Source organism: Pomacea canaliculata, linkage group LG9, assembly GCF_003073045.1.
Source record: "Pomacea canaliculata isolate SZHN2017 linkage group LG9, ASM307304v1, whole genome shotgun sequence".
NCBI classification, from domain to species: Eukaryota; Metazoa; Mollusca; class Gastropoda; order Architaenioglossa; family Ampullariidae; genus Pomacea; species Pomacea canaliculata.
Window position 1 is genome coordinate 4492071 of NC_037598.1, and position 15940 is coordinate 4508010.

General features: G+C 40.5%; 3 protein-coding genes across 3 annotated transcripts; all 3 read left to right on the top strand.

Moving 5' to 3' along the window:
• Positions 1–3364: 3364 nt before the first annotated feature.
• On the top strand, positions 3365–3913 carry LOC112572114 (toll-like receptor 2 type-2). The gene has a single exon (XM_025251647.1). It carries the CDS (start codon positions 3365–3367, stop codon positions 3911–3913), a length of 549 nt encoding a protein of 182 aa, XP_025107432.1.
• Positions 3914–4576: 663 nt separating this feature from the next.
• On the top strand, positions 4577–8796 carry LOC112572738 (toll-like receptor 13). The gene has a single exon (XM_025252572.1). The coding sequence runs from the start codon at positions 4718–4720 to the stop codon at positions 6905–6907; it is 2190 nt and encodes a 729-aa protein (XP_025108357.1). The 5' UTR covers positions 4577–4717; the 3' UTR covers positions 6908–8796.
• Positions 8797–11374: 2578 nt separating this feature from the next.
• On the top strand, positions 11375–14694 carry LOC112572627 (toll-like receptor 13). Its single transcript, XM_025252387.1, has one exon. It carries the CDS (start codon positions 11522–11524, stop codon positions 13658–13660), a length of 2139 nt encoding a protein of 712 aa, XP_025108172.1. The 5' UTR covers positions 11375–11521; the 3' UTR covers positions 13661–14694.
• The last annotated feature ends 1246 nt before the right edge of the window (positions 14695–15940 follow it).

Here is a 15940-nt window from a genome sequence, read left to right on the forward strand (position 1 = left end):
CTATATTAACCTTAACTTTTGAATGTTTTATTTTTATAACCGTGACATTGACACATTAAGTATAATGTCTCTCTTAAAGCAGAAAATAGCATCAACCTGAAGTTGGGAGGGTGGTTTTAACACTATAACATTATGATCAATATTAATCTTGCACAAATGTAAATAAAGAAGACGATACAAAATTAATCAAAGTACAAGGACGTACATATTATGTCAACATAGTATGTATTAATTTTGTGATGGTAATTTAAATTCTCATGGGTTTAGGGAGGGATAGACGACAAAATTACCATCATACCTTTAACTTCCATTTTACCAAATATGTTTGCAAATGGCATTTTCTTTTCACAGCAAAGCAGACATTATGAAAAGGCATTAGCAAATACAAAAAACATGGGAAGTCAATAACATAAATCTGGAATCAGTTGTTGTGTTTCAAAAAAACTATGAAAGCAACAGCATATAAAAATATACACATAACAAGGGATTAGGTCAGTGGTTCTTAACTGGGGTTCAATCGAACCCTAGGTGTTTGGTGAGTCGGTCTCAGGGGTTCAGCGGAGCCTCCACCACGGAGGTCAAGACACACCCGCAATTCGTGATGACACTGAAGAAGGGTTCGGTGAATGTGCATATGAAACTTGTCGGTTCGGTACCTCAAACAAGGTTAAGAACCACTGGATTAGGTGATGGAAGGAGGGTGCGTGCCAGATCACAGGATATGTTCAGGAGTGCAGATCACTGACCCATATTCTGGATAGAGGTGGATTTTCAACATTAAACCCCCATTTACACAATAGAGCTAGAAGTCTTCAGACTTTTTCTACGTCCTTTCTGTTTTGTTATTGAGGTAAGTGTTGACAGTTTAAACTTTTCCATATACTTCTTGCACTTGGGGTGTGCACGAACCATAAAATGCGATTTGACAATCATAACTAAAACATTCTATGATGCTAGGACAGTGTACATTAGTTCATATGAGCAAGTGCTAACTGACTCTGTCTGACAACAATAGGTAAAGTTTGAAAGGACAAAATCCACCTGTCCATCAAAGCATTGTCTAAATATAGACGTACTTCATAAAAATTTGAACCACATGGGTTTTAAGTCTGTAAGTGCCCCTTTATCCAGAATGTGTCATTGATTTCACATCAGGCTCAGCTCTTGTACTGGTGTCAGATTTATGTGTGAGTTCTTTTAAACATGAAAATATATCATCTTTCTCATTATGAGATAATTTAATTGCTGATTTCTTAACATTACATAGCTCCAATATGCTCTACAATCTCTATTTACTCATCAGTCACCTCGCTTAAATCAGTTGCAGACTGATTATTAGCCAAGTTGTAGTTTTCATTTACCATTGTTTCAAATACTTTTAGGCAGATCCATGTTGATGCAAAGATGGGATATGCCTTTCAATATCTTTACAATCAATTAAAAATTCCTTGTGAAAATTTGAATGTACATTTTCTTTTGCAACAGTTTTGAAACTGCTCTTCCTAACAAAACACTGGTTAAGAAACTGTAAATCATGAAGTAGTGCAGGTCCTGAAAAAAGTAGAGATTTACAATGTTGTGTAATTTTTAAAAAAATTAAGAACATTTTACTGGTACCGCATTATAAATATATGAATAGTGCATTTAAAAAACAAAAATAAAGTTGAATTAAAAATAACTGAACGTAGGATCAATACCATTCACATCATATCACTGTCTAGAGGAAAATGCACAATTAATATGCATAAGAAAAAATTGCTTCTGCATACACTCAGTATTTGGTTTAAACTGCTGGTATTTTCTATACATTGTTAATAATGTACAGGTAGTCCTCGACTTACGACGGGGATCCGTTCTCAACGCGGCGTCGTAAACCGAATTTCGACGTAAGTTGGATCATACTTTCATACAGTACTGTACCACAATAACAGTACAGTACTGCAAACACTTAGCCTATCCTAACACCTATCCTAACACAGTATACATAATTATCAATAAACATAAGTACAGTAAAATATTGTAGTACAGTACGTTTAATGATGAAATACTGTACTGTAAGTGCTGTAACAGTAATAAACAGTGTTAGGTTAGGCAGACATTTCCAAAACAAGCCTGTCTCATCCACGTTGAACACTTGTTGAGCACAGTAACCACCCTCCTCAATTATCTTAGCCAATGCATTAGGAAACTCAGTTGCTGCTTTCTCATCAACACTGGCAGCTTCACCTTGCACTTTAATGTTCTGGAAGTTGGCACGATCCTTAAACCTCATAAACCAACCCCTACTCGCCACAAATTCTTCACTTTCACTTCCTTCCCCCTTTTTCTCTTTTCAACGCCTCAAACAGTCACCTAGCCTTCTCCTGAATAACCATAAAACTCACAGGGACACGGCGTTGATTTTGGTCTTGCAACCAAAGCGCCAATAATCTGTCCATCTCAATAATAAGCCCACTACGTTACTTTGTTATCACTGTCGCTGTAAGTGGGAATGAGTGTCGTAACCACGAAATGACGTAACTCGAGACCGTCGTAACCCGAGGACTACCTGTACTAAAAACAATGCAAAACTTTACAGCCTGTATACTTACCACCAACATTAAGGATTATTTCCTGTACTTTGTCTGAAATGTTGTTATCTGACATCAAAGCCCTATAAGACTTCCAAGTTCTCCAGGCAGACCTAATGAAGCCAATTATGATTCAACAAACTTTGTCAACAAGTTTAGGTGAAAAAGCAAAACAGATAATGGAATAAAATAACTATTTTTTTCACTCTAAGCTCTATTTTTATCCAGGTATGAAAGGTCACTAAACGATTTGCTGTCTTGTGTATATTTATTAGACACATAAATATCTTTAGATGAAGGAACATCAAAGTTTTCTTCGCCACCCATTTCAAGTATACTATCATCCAGATAGCAATGCATAAAGTGAAAAAAAAGGCCTCGACCCCCCCCCCCCCCCCCGAACCGGATAAAAATAGCCTGGTGTATGACGTCAAATGTCGTCTGCTGTAAGCTGCCTTTCTATTACCGGAGTGTCCCAAGCGCTGAGAGAAAGGCGGGCACAGAAACATGTCTGATACGCGGCACCAATGACATTCAGTGAATATACAAAGAGGAAACTAACATTTCTAGACATGAGTGATAGTTTGTTTTCTTGTTCCTGTGAGCTAGCTTGGTTCCACGACTGGCTGGTTGCACAGCCTTCGTTGTTTGCTAGCTCACGAGGTAAGTACCTGTGTTTTGACAGAGTGAATACAAGCATTAGGTCCTTCTACTTACCTGATCAGGCGTGTCTGATGAGTACTGATGCTTACAAGTTTATCATAGGAAGTGTGGGGATGCTTTCCTTTACTCTGATGAGGTTATCCTCGCTGTACCGCTACCGCTGGCACATTCGTCTCGTTCTGTACGAGACATTTCGAGACAGGTCTGGTGATAGAAGGAGACGTCTGCAGGATCAGGTGTACAACTATGACGTCTTTGTGTCGGACTCCGCAGAGGACTTGCGGTGGGTGCAGACGAAACTGATGCAGGAAGTGGAGCAGCGACTGGGATTGCGGCTGTGTGTGCATCAACGTGACTTCCTTGCGGGCAAGAACATCGTCGACAACATCGTAGATACCGTCAACGACAGCAAGAAGATTCTGATGGTGTTCTCCACTAACTTTGCTCGCAGTCACTGGTGTCAGTTCGAGCTGGCGTTCTGTCTCCGTCACGTTATGGAAAATGAAGATAACCTGATTATCATGTGTTTGGAGGACATTTTGTCACGTGATATGAGGAATGTCATGATGGCGATACTGAAAACCAACACATATATTCGGTGGCAGGACCATCCACACGTTGAAGCCTCTTTCTGGGGATGTCTTGGGTTTACTTTGCAGGAAGTCATACTTGCATATTAGCCATACTGCGTGAAAGCGTTTACTTTGAAATCAGCATACTTTTGATCTGATAAACAATATCGTTTTCTTTTTTCTGACGAAACAGCACAACTACAAAAAAATAATATTCATATATTTGATTTTCCATCATGACTGCTTTTTTATAATGATAGAGCCATGTTATTCCTTGTATGGAACACGTTTTGTCATTTTCACCGAGAAACTAATGGATTGCACTGATGCTCACGCGCATATGCTGTTACTATGATTCTCTTCCCTTATCTATCTTTAGTGATAAATGTTTGTAATTAATCACAATTGTGCTGCCTCCAAAGGCACATATTTCTTCAGGAATGTCTTTTCTTAAAGTTTCTTAAGCCGTCACTTAGCTTATCTGCTTTGTTTTGAACTTTTTTTTTTGTTGCGAATTTGAGTGTATATATAGTAAACTAGATATCGGATGACCTAAACGACCTGAACAAGTAACAAGTGTGTGAGAAAAAGAAATAGAGTGTGAATGCACGAAGAGCTTCCAATTAATCAGTGCGTAGATGCGCACGCACGTATACATCTTTGACACAGTAAATGGACATGTGTGTGTGTGACCTTGGTTAGTCTGTTATTTTTTTACATTAAATCACTTTGATGCAAAGAGACCGAGATTCAATTACATCCGTGGTTCAATTGTCAAATGTCACACATAGAAATCTGTGAAACTTCCTGGTCTTTTCCTCGTAAATTCTGTTTTACTCTAGCGAGTTGACAGATGTAAATAAGAAGGTACCAAGGCGTGTCTATCAGAGTTAACTCGACACTAAAAGACACATGATATCTCTGCCATTGTACTTTGTAAAGTCTTGCAACATGTTGTCCTCACTGATTCCAACCTTGGTGGTCATCCTACACTGTGGTGCATTACATGTGAAGCAGGACCTGGACTTGGAGCAAACACTCTTCACGCTCTCCAGAAATGTCTCTGTTCCCACGTTCGACGATTCCGTCTTCTGTTTTGAGGACAAGTGCAAGTGTATCGACGAAGAAGCCGACTGTTCACAGAATTACGGAGCGCTGACATTTGTTCCTAAACTCCCGGAATATATACGATTCTTAAATTTTACCTACAACAACCTTACAACCATTGACAATGCAGACTTCTTCTATAATGTTACCTACATTAAGTCCCTTGACCTCGGGGATAACGGACTGCGCTACATCCACCCGCAAGCGTTTCGTCCTCTGATTACGACATTACAACAGTTATTTCTAGACAACAATGTCCACCTTGACTACCAGGCTCTACAGTCTGTTTTGTTTGTCAAGACCCTACAGAGGTTGGACGTTATTCACGCATCATTGGGACCTCTACCCACCGATCTCTTCTACAGATTCCCGTTACCACGACTTCAGTATATGTACTGGCATAATAATCATCTAAGATCATTGAATTTTACAGTTTTGAAGCCGTTGGTGAGTCTGGAAAGCATCGGTCTTTCTGTCAATTCTATTTCGACCATACAATCCGATTTCATGTGTAGGCTTGAAAAGCTAGTTATTGTTAATAACGCTATAGACGAGTTTCCAGTAACATGTAGTCCTAATGGGACTTCCTATTTCCCGAGGTTGACGAACCTGTTTCTCAAAGACAACCTTATCCACACTCTCACGACACCGATCTGCTTACCCAAACTGACAATGCTGCAGCTCAGTGGAAATCGCTTTGACTCTTTGTACACTGATATGTTCAATAGCCAAACGTTTCCCAGTTTGGTAGAACTCTATTTGAAGTCGATGGCAGAACGTATACACGAAATACAGAAAAATGCTTTCAATAATACTTCACTCGAAAGAATATCATTGCTGTACAATGGTATAAAATTCAGAGACGAAAGTGTTCATGCTGACAGTTTCATTGGTTGTCCCAAAATCAGAAATCTTGCACTGAATGATAATGACTTTAGCGATGTGGACGACAAACGATTCCTGCAGCTGTTTGGACACTTGACGAAGCTGGTTGGCTTGTTCATGGGTAATTCTTTTGTGCAACAAGTGACGCTCAACACGTTCTCTAAGTTTAGAAATTTACAGAGACTACACCTGTACGGAAACGAATTACACACACTTCCGAATGGCGTGTTTGATAAAAACAATCTGGAGGAGTTAATTTTGCGTGCCAACCGTTTGAGTGAAATATCACCATCGACTTTCGACAACAACACCATTGCAAGACTAAAATCTCTCGACCTTAGCGACAATCTGTTCTCTTGCTCTTGTGAACTAAGGTGGTTCCGTGACTGGATGGTAACGCAGCCTTCGGTATTTGCTAAGTCACAAGGCAAATACGTGTGCTCTGATAGACAGAACGTGACAGTCATGTCATTCTACTTACCTGATCAGGCGTGTCTGATGACTACTGATGTCTACAAATTCATTATAGCCAGCGTGGGAGTAATCAGCTTTGTTCTCACGTTGTTATCCTCGCTGTATCGCTACCGCTGGCACATTCGTCTCGTTCTGTACGAGACATTTCGAGACAGGTCTGGCGAGAGAAGGAGACGTCTGCAGGATCAGGTGTACAACTATGACGTCTTTGTGTCGTACGCCGCGGAAGACTTGCGGTGGGTGCAGACGAGACTGATGCCGGAAGTGGAGCAGCGACTGGGATTGCGGCTGTGTGTGCATCAACGTGACTTCCTTGCGGGCAAGAACATCGTCGACAACATCGTGGACAGCATCAACGACAGCAAGAAGATTCTGATGGTGTTCTCCACTAACTTTGCTCGCAGTCACTGGTGTCAGTTCGAGCTGGCGTTCTGTCTCCGTCACGTTATGGAAAATGAAGATAACCTGATCATCGTGTGTTTGGAGGACATTTTGTCACGTGATCTGACGAGCGTGATGATGGCGGTACTGAAGACTAACACGTACATTCAGTGGCAAAACCAGCCAGATGCTGCAGCCTCGTTCTGGGGACGTCTTGAGATTGCCCTGCAGGAAATTCTTCCTAGACCTGCTTAGCGATACACTGTAACGCATTTGAGAGAAATTGCCTCTTTATTTGAACGACTTGTCCTTGTTGCAATCCACATTTTATAGAAACTACTTTTTCGCTTTAACGACTTGTCCTCGTTGCTAACCACATGTTGAAGAAGAAAGTGAAACTTCAGCGGTACTTATATATATAAACACTCTAGACTAGTTATCTTGCCAACATCTGTTTCAGGCATGTTTTTGCCGAAGTAGTCAGAGATCACAATCATTATCGGCCATTGCCAACACAACAGGTGGGAGTGTGCAGCGGATGGACAAAACAAGAGGCAAAATTAGTGGATTTGAGGGATAAATAATATTGAGAAAATTCACTGAACTAGAACTGGTAGCGAGAGAACGAGTCTGGAATGTATTTATGTCTTCACATTGTTGCTCCCTTTTTATTCTTTAGTTTCATTGATGCATTTTTGTACATTAATTTTCTGGAAAATGTTGTATGCTATGTTTAGCAAGACGCGATATTGTGTGTAAATTCATACAGATGAATGTACTCCGCTTACATAATCCTTCTGCTTACTAGCAAATTGGCTTTTTCATTTTTTCTGTTTTTTATTTTCTCTCTTCCTCTCCATCTCTCTAATTCTTCTTTTTTTTCACTTTTTGTTTTCTCTCTTTCTCTTCCTCAATATCTCTCTATATATAAACATAAAGCCGGTCCCCTTAAACTTCTGATGGAAATAATTGCATGAAGAAAACAGTGTTCTACCAACAGGTTTTCTGGCTTTATTGGCGTCTTTGTCTTTAAATCTCATTTTTTTCTTATTGCTTTATTTTCAATATACGTGTGATTCCTTTGATTACACCTCACAGCTCAGAGTGAGTAAGCTTGTCCGGGGCTTTGTTAAGCTGGTTCTGACTGGCTAATTAACAACCTTATGACAACGACGGACATTTACACCATCCACCTCTTGCATGGCTATGTGAGATTTTGACATGTGCAGTCTTTAATTTATTCTTTCCACGTTTGCTTTGTATTTTTCTTACATTCTTTTCTCTAAAATAATTTTTTATGATTTCATTGTTAGAGAAACGCTTTTCTTGGCAATTATTGTAAACAATGCTAGCGAAGGTTCAAAATAATTCGAAAAACTATAATTACTAACTTTATTTAGAGTACGTGCAAAATATGGCTGCCTCTTGCAAAAATGTGTGTGTACTCGCGACCTTGGTGTGTATGCAGACTGGGTGTGGAAGGGAAGGGATAGAGGGGACCGCCCCGTCGTGCTAGAGTGGTGGTAAAAGAGTTGAAATGACCCTGGAGTGATTTGAAGTATTACCAAATTTTCACTAGATTTCACATTTAAACTAGAATTAGGTCCTGCACTGTTGATTTTCTTGGATCCGGAAACAAAGTCGCTGCTAGTGCAGGTCCAGATATTTACAGTTGGTGTGCGTGAGACAACTATTTGTCATGGAGACTCCTAGTTCTACTGGATGGCAGCTCTAACACATGGACACACATGGACACACTGACGTACATCCTGTGTCCAAGAGAGATAATTGATTGTCGTAAAAACTACTTTTACAGGATGGCAGCTCTCACAAAGTGTCACAGACGCAACATCCACCCTTTAGAAACCTTTGTTAAGTTCGATGGACTAAACTCACAGGCTGCCCGGCTGCTGAACAAGCTGCTGATGTTTATGCTTTATTTTATGTTCATGTGGAAGTTACAGGGAGTTAGATTAGTACTCATTAGTGTGGGATTAGGTTTTGTACAGAAGTTATTAGTTAGAAAGTAGTTTTTATTCTGTAAATAAAACCATTTAAATTTACACACATCAGTGTTCACACGAATTTTGATGTCTTACGTTTGTCCCGATCTGAATGAATGAGAATATGGCAGTTGAATATAGGAATTACACATGATGAGACTGAGATGCTATCTTATTCGGAATTAAACAACACACCTCAGAAAACACACTTCAGGGATGATCATGATCTTTTGCGGATTTTAATGTCGGCTAATCGGGTGTGCAGTGGATAAGAACAAAAATCCCAGTTGGATGGATAGCACGCCCGAGGAATAAAGGCAAGAACCTTAGCTAAACCTTTTCTTGGAGATTTGCGTCCACTTCTCTGGAACAACAAAGACGAACAGACTAACTGGCTCTAGGCACCGTGACTAACCAGTGGTCCGACTACAGTGTTTAGTTAGCGGGACAGTCCACTGACACCTCGTCACGCTTACAACAACGAAAGCTAGAGAACTCGTCTAAACACACCCTTTCCACTTATCGTCCGGGTGTGAGAGAGGAAACAAGTCAATGTTACAGGAACTTGACTTTCCTTGTTATTCTTGTGGAAAACATGAGGGCTTGCCTCTTTGTCGTTATTATAATTAATTGTTATAAACAAATTTGAACAACTTAGGTCTTATCTTGATATTCTGTATTGGGGTTCGACTCTAAGCAGTTTTAGTCGACAACATAATCTATTTTTTGACAACTCATTTTTCTAGCAGATCCACAGACAGCGCTTTGTATCTTACACCCATACGGGTACATTTTGGGTAGGTGCACGATAGACATGCGCAGCAGAGGTGTCTGAGGAGACAATAACGAGACACATTTTAGAATAAGACCTTGTGACTGAGGTCACACCGGTTGATGTTTAGAGGAGGAGGAGCTATTGTTCTCCAAAGTGTGCACAAACTGTGGAAGTGAGACGTTAATCGTGGATGCAAATATTTAATAACAAACAATATAAGTTTGACAGCACAGAATCATACATGGGCGTTCTCCAACGCATGTGATATGTTCACGGACATATTTCTATGATAGTCCAGGCTATTTTTATCTTGTTCGCTGATTGGGGGAGGTCGAGGTCTTTTTTCGTTGACTGTAGCAACGCCTGACGTCATGCCCATGCTACGTCACGCGTCGTCTGCTTGATGCTGAGTCTGCTGCTTGTTGTAACAATGGGGGTTCGGTGTTCATGGCCCCTCCCTGGTTTCAGCCCCTGGGAGACAAAAAAGCGAACCCCACAGCGTTTCGTCCCTTCGGGCATCATCCTGAGACGCTGAGAGGACACAGAAATTGAAGGAGACAGTGTGAACAGAATAAACGGTGTTCCACATCTAATGTCAGGCCTGAAGGCTTCAGGGGCAACAACTCTGAGCCGCAGGGTGTGCGAGCATTTTATTATTATTAGCTCCCTTACTAGCATCTCTTGTTACTACTTTTCTTTTGCGTGGGGTTGTCCTCTATTTTCTTGCGTGTGCGTGTGTATTTCTCCAAACATTTTTTTTTCTCATTTTCATCTAGATGCGATTAAACTTCTTATTTGTACCGTTCATTTCGTCTTTGTTGTGGTCTACGCTCATCAAAAGTTCACTTTTAATCCTTTAAACATGCACTGAAAACGCACCTCTTCCGAAAACATTACTTCTAACAACCTTTCCCATAATGCTAGTCCTTTTTCACATCATTCCTTTTGCAATATCATGTTACTCTCAGTTCTTGTTCTTGTTATTTGTTTCCTCTTTGTGTTTTCTGTAATTGATTTTATTCTTCGTTTAGTACGGTTGTTTATTCTTTTCTAATTCATATGTTATTTGCTTGTTTTCCTGTCCTTCGTATGCTGCCCATGTTTCGTTCTTGTTCTTAAGTGCTAAAGCATACTTCTTAGGAGAGTGAGTACGTGCTTTACAAATTTTTCAACATTATTATTATTATTCCCACATCTATCTCTTGTGATAAAAGTTTGTAATTAGCTACAACTGTGTGACTCCAAAGGCACATATTACTTCAGGCCTGTCTTTCTTGAAAGTTTCTTAAGACTTACTTTTTCTGCTTGCTCTTGAAATTCACTTACGCTTCTGCTTTGGTGAAGTTTAGTGTATATACAGTGACCTAGATATCGTCTGACCTAAATGTCCTACACAAGCAACAAGGAAGTGAGGGCGACAGAGAAATAGAGTGAATGCATGAACCACTTAAAATGACTCAGTGCGTATGCATGAACTTATGTATACATCTATGAGATATTAAATAAAAGTGTGTGTGTGTGTGTGTCATGAAATAGGTATGTTTATAGATACAGTTTCGATATTATAAAACAGACTATTTATTATAAATTATAGCATTTACATTACCCGGCTAATCGGCTTTTGAATATCTCAATACTCCTCAAAGTGTGAAAGAATACAATATTTTGCACTTGTCTCTTTCATGACTCCTAACTCCAATGTCCAATCCTGTAAGAAACATATTTCGCAGCATTCTCCACTCAAGTCCTTTGTCGACATTGCTCTATAGGTATATAGGAACGTTTCATACATAGAAATACGTCAGCAGCATACCTAAGTTTGTGAGCTGAATATAGTGTCTGGTGTGTGTGGTATTCAGCGGGCCTATGTTTTCTTGCTACCGGGAATATCACATGGCGAGGTGTCCTTACCCTCACTGTGTAACAGATATGTGTGCTGTCACTTCACCGGTTGATACAGTAGCAACCAGAACATTCAGTCTACTACAGCGAGGCTTAAGCTCCTCTCAAGCGTCACTTCAAAAGGAATAGAGCTTACTGCCAACAAGCGTCAGACCGTCTCTTGTCCAGTACTCTGTAAAGTCCTACAACATGTTGTATTCAGTGATTCTAGCCTTGGTGGTAATCCTACATTGTGGTGCTTTACGTGATGAGGACCCAGACTTTCAACACACTCACCTCAAACTCAACTCTGTTCCCACGACGACTGGGGATTCTGTCTTCTGTTTTGAGCACAAGTGCAAGTGTAGTAATGATGAAGCCGACTGTTCACAGAATTATGGAGCGCTCAAGTTTGTTCCCAAACTTCCGAATTACGTACGATTTTTAAATTTTACGTACAACAACCTTACAACCATTGACAAGGCAGACTTCTTCTATAATCTTACCGACATTTTTTTTCTTGACCTCGGGGATAACGGACTGCGCTACATCCACCCGCAAGCGTTTCGTCCTCTGAAGCAACTGCGAGATTTGTTTCTACACTACAATGACCACCTTGACTACCAGGCTCTACAGTCTGTTTTGTTTGTCCAGACCCTAGAGCGGCTTGATGTTTCGCACGCATCACTGGGACCTCTACCGACCGATCTCTTCTACAGATTCCCCTTACCTCGACTAAAGTATATGTACTGGCATGAGAATAATCTGGGATTCTTGAATTTTACAGCTTTGAAGCCGTTGGTGAGTCTCGAAAGCATCGGTCTTTCTTCCAATTCTATTTCGACCATACAATCCGATTTCATGAATAGGCTTGAAAATCTAATTATTCCTGATAACGCCATTGAGGAGTTTCCTGAAACATGTAGTCCAAATGGGACTTCCTATTTCCCGAGGTTGACGAACCTGTTTCTCAAAAACAACCTTATCTACGCTCTCAGGACACCGATCTGCTTACCCAAACTGACAATGCTGCAGCTCAGTGGAAATCGCTTTGACTCTTTGTACACTGATATGTTCAATAGCCTAAAGTTTCCTAGTTTGGTAGAACTCTATTTGAAGTCGATGGCACAACATATACATCAAATACAGAAAAATGCTTTCAATAATACTTCACTACAAAGAATATCTTTGATGTACAATGGTATAAAATTCAGAGACGAAAGTGTTCATGCTGACAGTTTCATTGGTTGTCCCAGAATAAGGAATCTTGCACTGAATGATAATGACTTTAGCGATGTGGACGACGAACGATTCCTGCAGGTGTTTGGACACATGACGAAGCTGGTTGGCTTGTTCATGGGTAATTCTTTTGTGCAACAAGTGACGCTCAACACGTTCTCTAAGTTTAGAAATTTACAGAGACTACACCTGTACGGAAACCAAATACACACACTTCCGGATGGCGTGTTTGACAAAAACAATCTGGAGGAGTTAATTTTGCATGCCAACCGTTTGAGTCAAATAACACGATCGACTTTCGACAACAACACCATTGCAAGACTAAAATCTCTCGACCTTAGCGACAATCTGTTCTCTTGCAATTGTGAACTAAGGTGGTTCCGTGACTGGATGGTGACGCAGCCTTCGGTATTTGCTAAGTCACAAGGCAAATACGTGTGCTCTGATAGACAGAACGTGACAGTCATGTCATTCTACTTACCTGATCAGGCGTGTCTGATGACTACTGATGTCTACAAATTCATTATAGCCAGCGTGGGAGTAATCAGCTTTGTTCTCACGTTGTTATCCTCGCTGTACCGTTACCGCTGGCACATTCGTCTCGTTCTGTACGAGACATTTCGAGACAGGTCTGGCGAGAGAAGGAGACGTCTGCAGGATCACGTGTACAACTATGACGTCTTTGTGTCGTACGCCGAGGAAGACTTGCGGTGGGTGCAGACGAGACTGATGCCGGAAGTGGAGCAGCGACTGGGATTGCGGCTGTGTGTGCATCAACGTGACTTTATTCCAGGCAAGAACATCGTCGACAACATCGTGGACAGCGTCAACGACAGCAAGAAGATTCTGATGGTGTTCTCCACTAACTTTGCTCGCAGTCACTGGTGTCAGTTCGAGCTGGCGTTTTGTCTCCGTCACGTTATGGAAAATGAAGATAACCTGATCATCGTGTGTTTGGAGGACATTTTGTCACGTGATCTGACGAGCGTGATGATGGCGGTACTGAAGACTAACACGTACATTCAGTGGCGAGACCATCCAGATGCTGCAGCCTCGTTCTGGGGACGTCTTGAGATTGCCCTACAGGAACTTCTTCCTCAACCTGTTTAGAGATACACTGTAACGCATTTTATATAAATTCATCATTATTGGCAATTGCCAACATAAAAGTTGGGATTGTACAGCAGAAGGCCAAGACGATAGGCAAAGATTTAGGGATTTTAGGGATAAATAATATTGAGGGAATTCACTGAACTAGAACTGGTAGCTGCTCTTTTGGTCTTTAGTTTCATTGGTGCATTTTTGTACATTAATCTTCAGGAAACTGTTATATGCTATTTTTATTAAGACGTTTTTATGTGTGTAAATGCTTACAGAGGAATATACTCTGCTTACAGACTCCTTTTGCTCCTCAAACTGCTTATTAGGAAATAATTGTACAAAAGAAATAGCTTTTTCTGATTTATTGAGGTATTTCTTACCAAACCTAATTTTTCCTCATTGCTTTGTTTGCATTGTTCGTCTGATTTTGGCGATTACACCTATTAGCCCAGAGGAAGTAAGCAAATCCGGGGCTTTGCTAAGCGGGTTCTGACTGGCTAATTAGCAACCTTATGAACACCATCCACCTCCTGCATGACTTTGTTAGGTTTTAACATGTGTAGTCTTTAATTTATTCTTTCCACGTGTACTCTGCATTTGAGATAGAGGGGTCCGCCTCGTCCTGCTAGAGTCGTGGTAAAAGAGTTGAAATGACCCTGCAGTAGGTGAAGCATTACCGAATTTTGACTTCATTTCTTACATCTAAACGTAAAGCAGGTCCTGCACAGAATCGATGTTCTGGATTCCGAAAACAGCTCCCACAAGGTGTCACAGACACAACATCCATCCTCTCCCCCTTTTAGAAACCTTGTTAAGTTCAATGTAGTAAGCTCACTCGATCGCTCCCCGACTGCATCTGACCAAGCATCTGATTCATGTGCTTTACTTTATGTGGAAGTTAAGGGGATTTAGATTAGTACTAAGTAGTGTGGGATTAGGTTTTGCACAGAAGTAATTTGTTAGTAAGTAGTTTTTATTCTGTGAATACTGTAAATAAAACCATTTATTTGAATTTGCACACATAATTAAAGTGTGTACACGAATTGAGATGTCTTACGTTTGTCCTGATCTGAATGAATGAGAACATGGCAGTTGGTAATTACAAATGATGAGACCGATATGCTATCTTATTCGGAATTGAAAAACACACCGTAGAGAACACACTTAAGGGATGATCATGATCTTTTGCGGATTCCAAAGTCGGCTAAGTCGGGTACGCAGTCGATGGAGCTAAAACTCCAACTGGATAAGATAGCACACCGGAGGAATAAGGGCGAGAATTTTAGCTAAAACATTTCTTGGAGATTTCCGTCCACCTCTCTGAAACAACAGAGAGGAACAGACTGATTGGGTCTTGGAACCGTGACTAACCAGTGGTCCGACTACAGTGTTTAGTTAGCGAGTCAGTCCACTTGCACTACGTCACTCTTACAACAACGAGAGCGAGCGCACTCGTCTAAACACACCCTTTCCATTCATCGTCCGGATGTGAGAGAGGGACACAAGTCAGCGTGACATGAACTTTACTATCTTTGTTATTCTTGTGGAAAACGTCAGATCTCAAAATTCTAAGCTATGCGGCGGGAAGGAATGATGGAGCTCACTTATAACCGAATTTATTGTATAAAATGAAGGTGTTTGAATTCCCTCATATTAAAACTTTAAAACCAGCCTTTCTTAGAGACTGCATCACATATGTCAGCCGTGTTATTTGTTATCTTTGTAGCTTGTCTTTGTTAGAATGTTACGAACTGTCGATTTCTAGCGCTGTTCGACTTGATAAATTAATTTTCAGTCCAATTAACCTAGGCTGAATACAAGAAAAAAAAAAAAAAAACAGCAACACTTTACAGTTTGGCAGATGGGCCGGTCCAACGACCCACGGGCCGAACTTTGCCCACCCCTGGTATAGAATAATTATATGTATATACCTCGTTTCGATATACAATGTATATACATGTAGGTGTGAGTACGAGTATATTTGAGAACGGATACCTTTTACGTATAATAAGCTGTTAAGTCTTGTGTCATTGTTTTGAGAAGAGATTTTTCCATATATTTATTTTCGGCAAAAGACAGAGGTCCTGATCGGCTTAAACACAAATGATCGACCACCTGTTTCCCCTTCGTATATATCTTACATCATAATCTATTTTAAGTCTAGCGCAAGCTGACGTTCTTCCCAAGATGCAACATCTGGCTAAAGCTACCTCTGCGAGAACAGTTACTGTTATCCATTTTATTTCTGCTTGTCTTAAGCAAATATGATGATACGACCATGTCAACAAT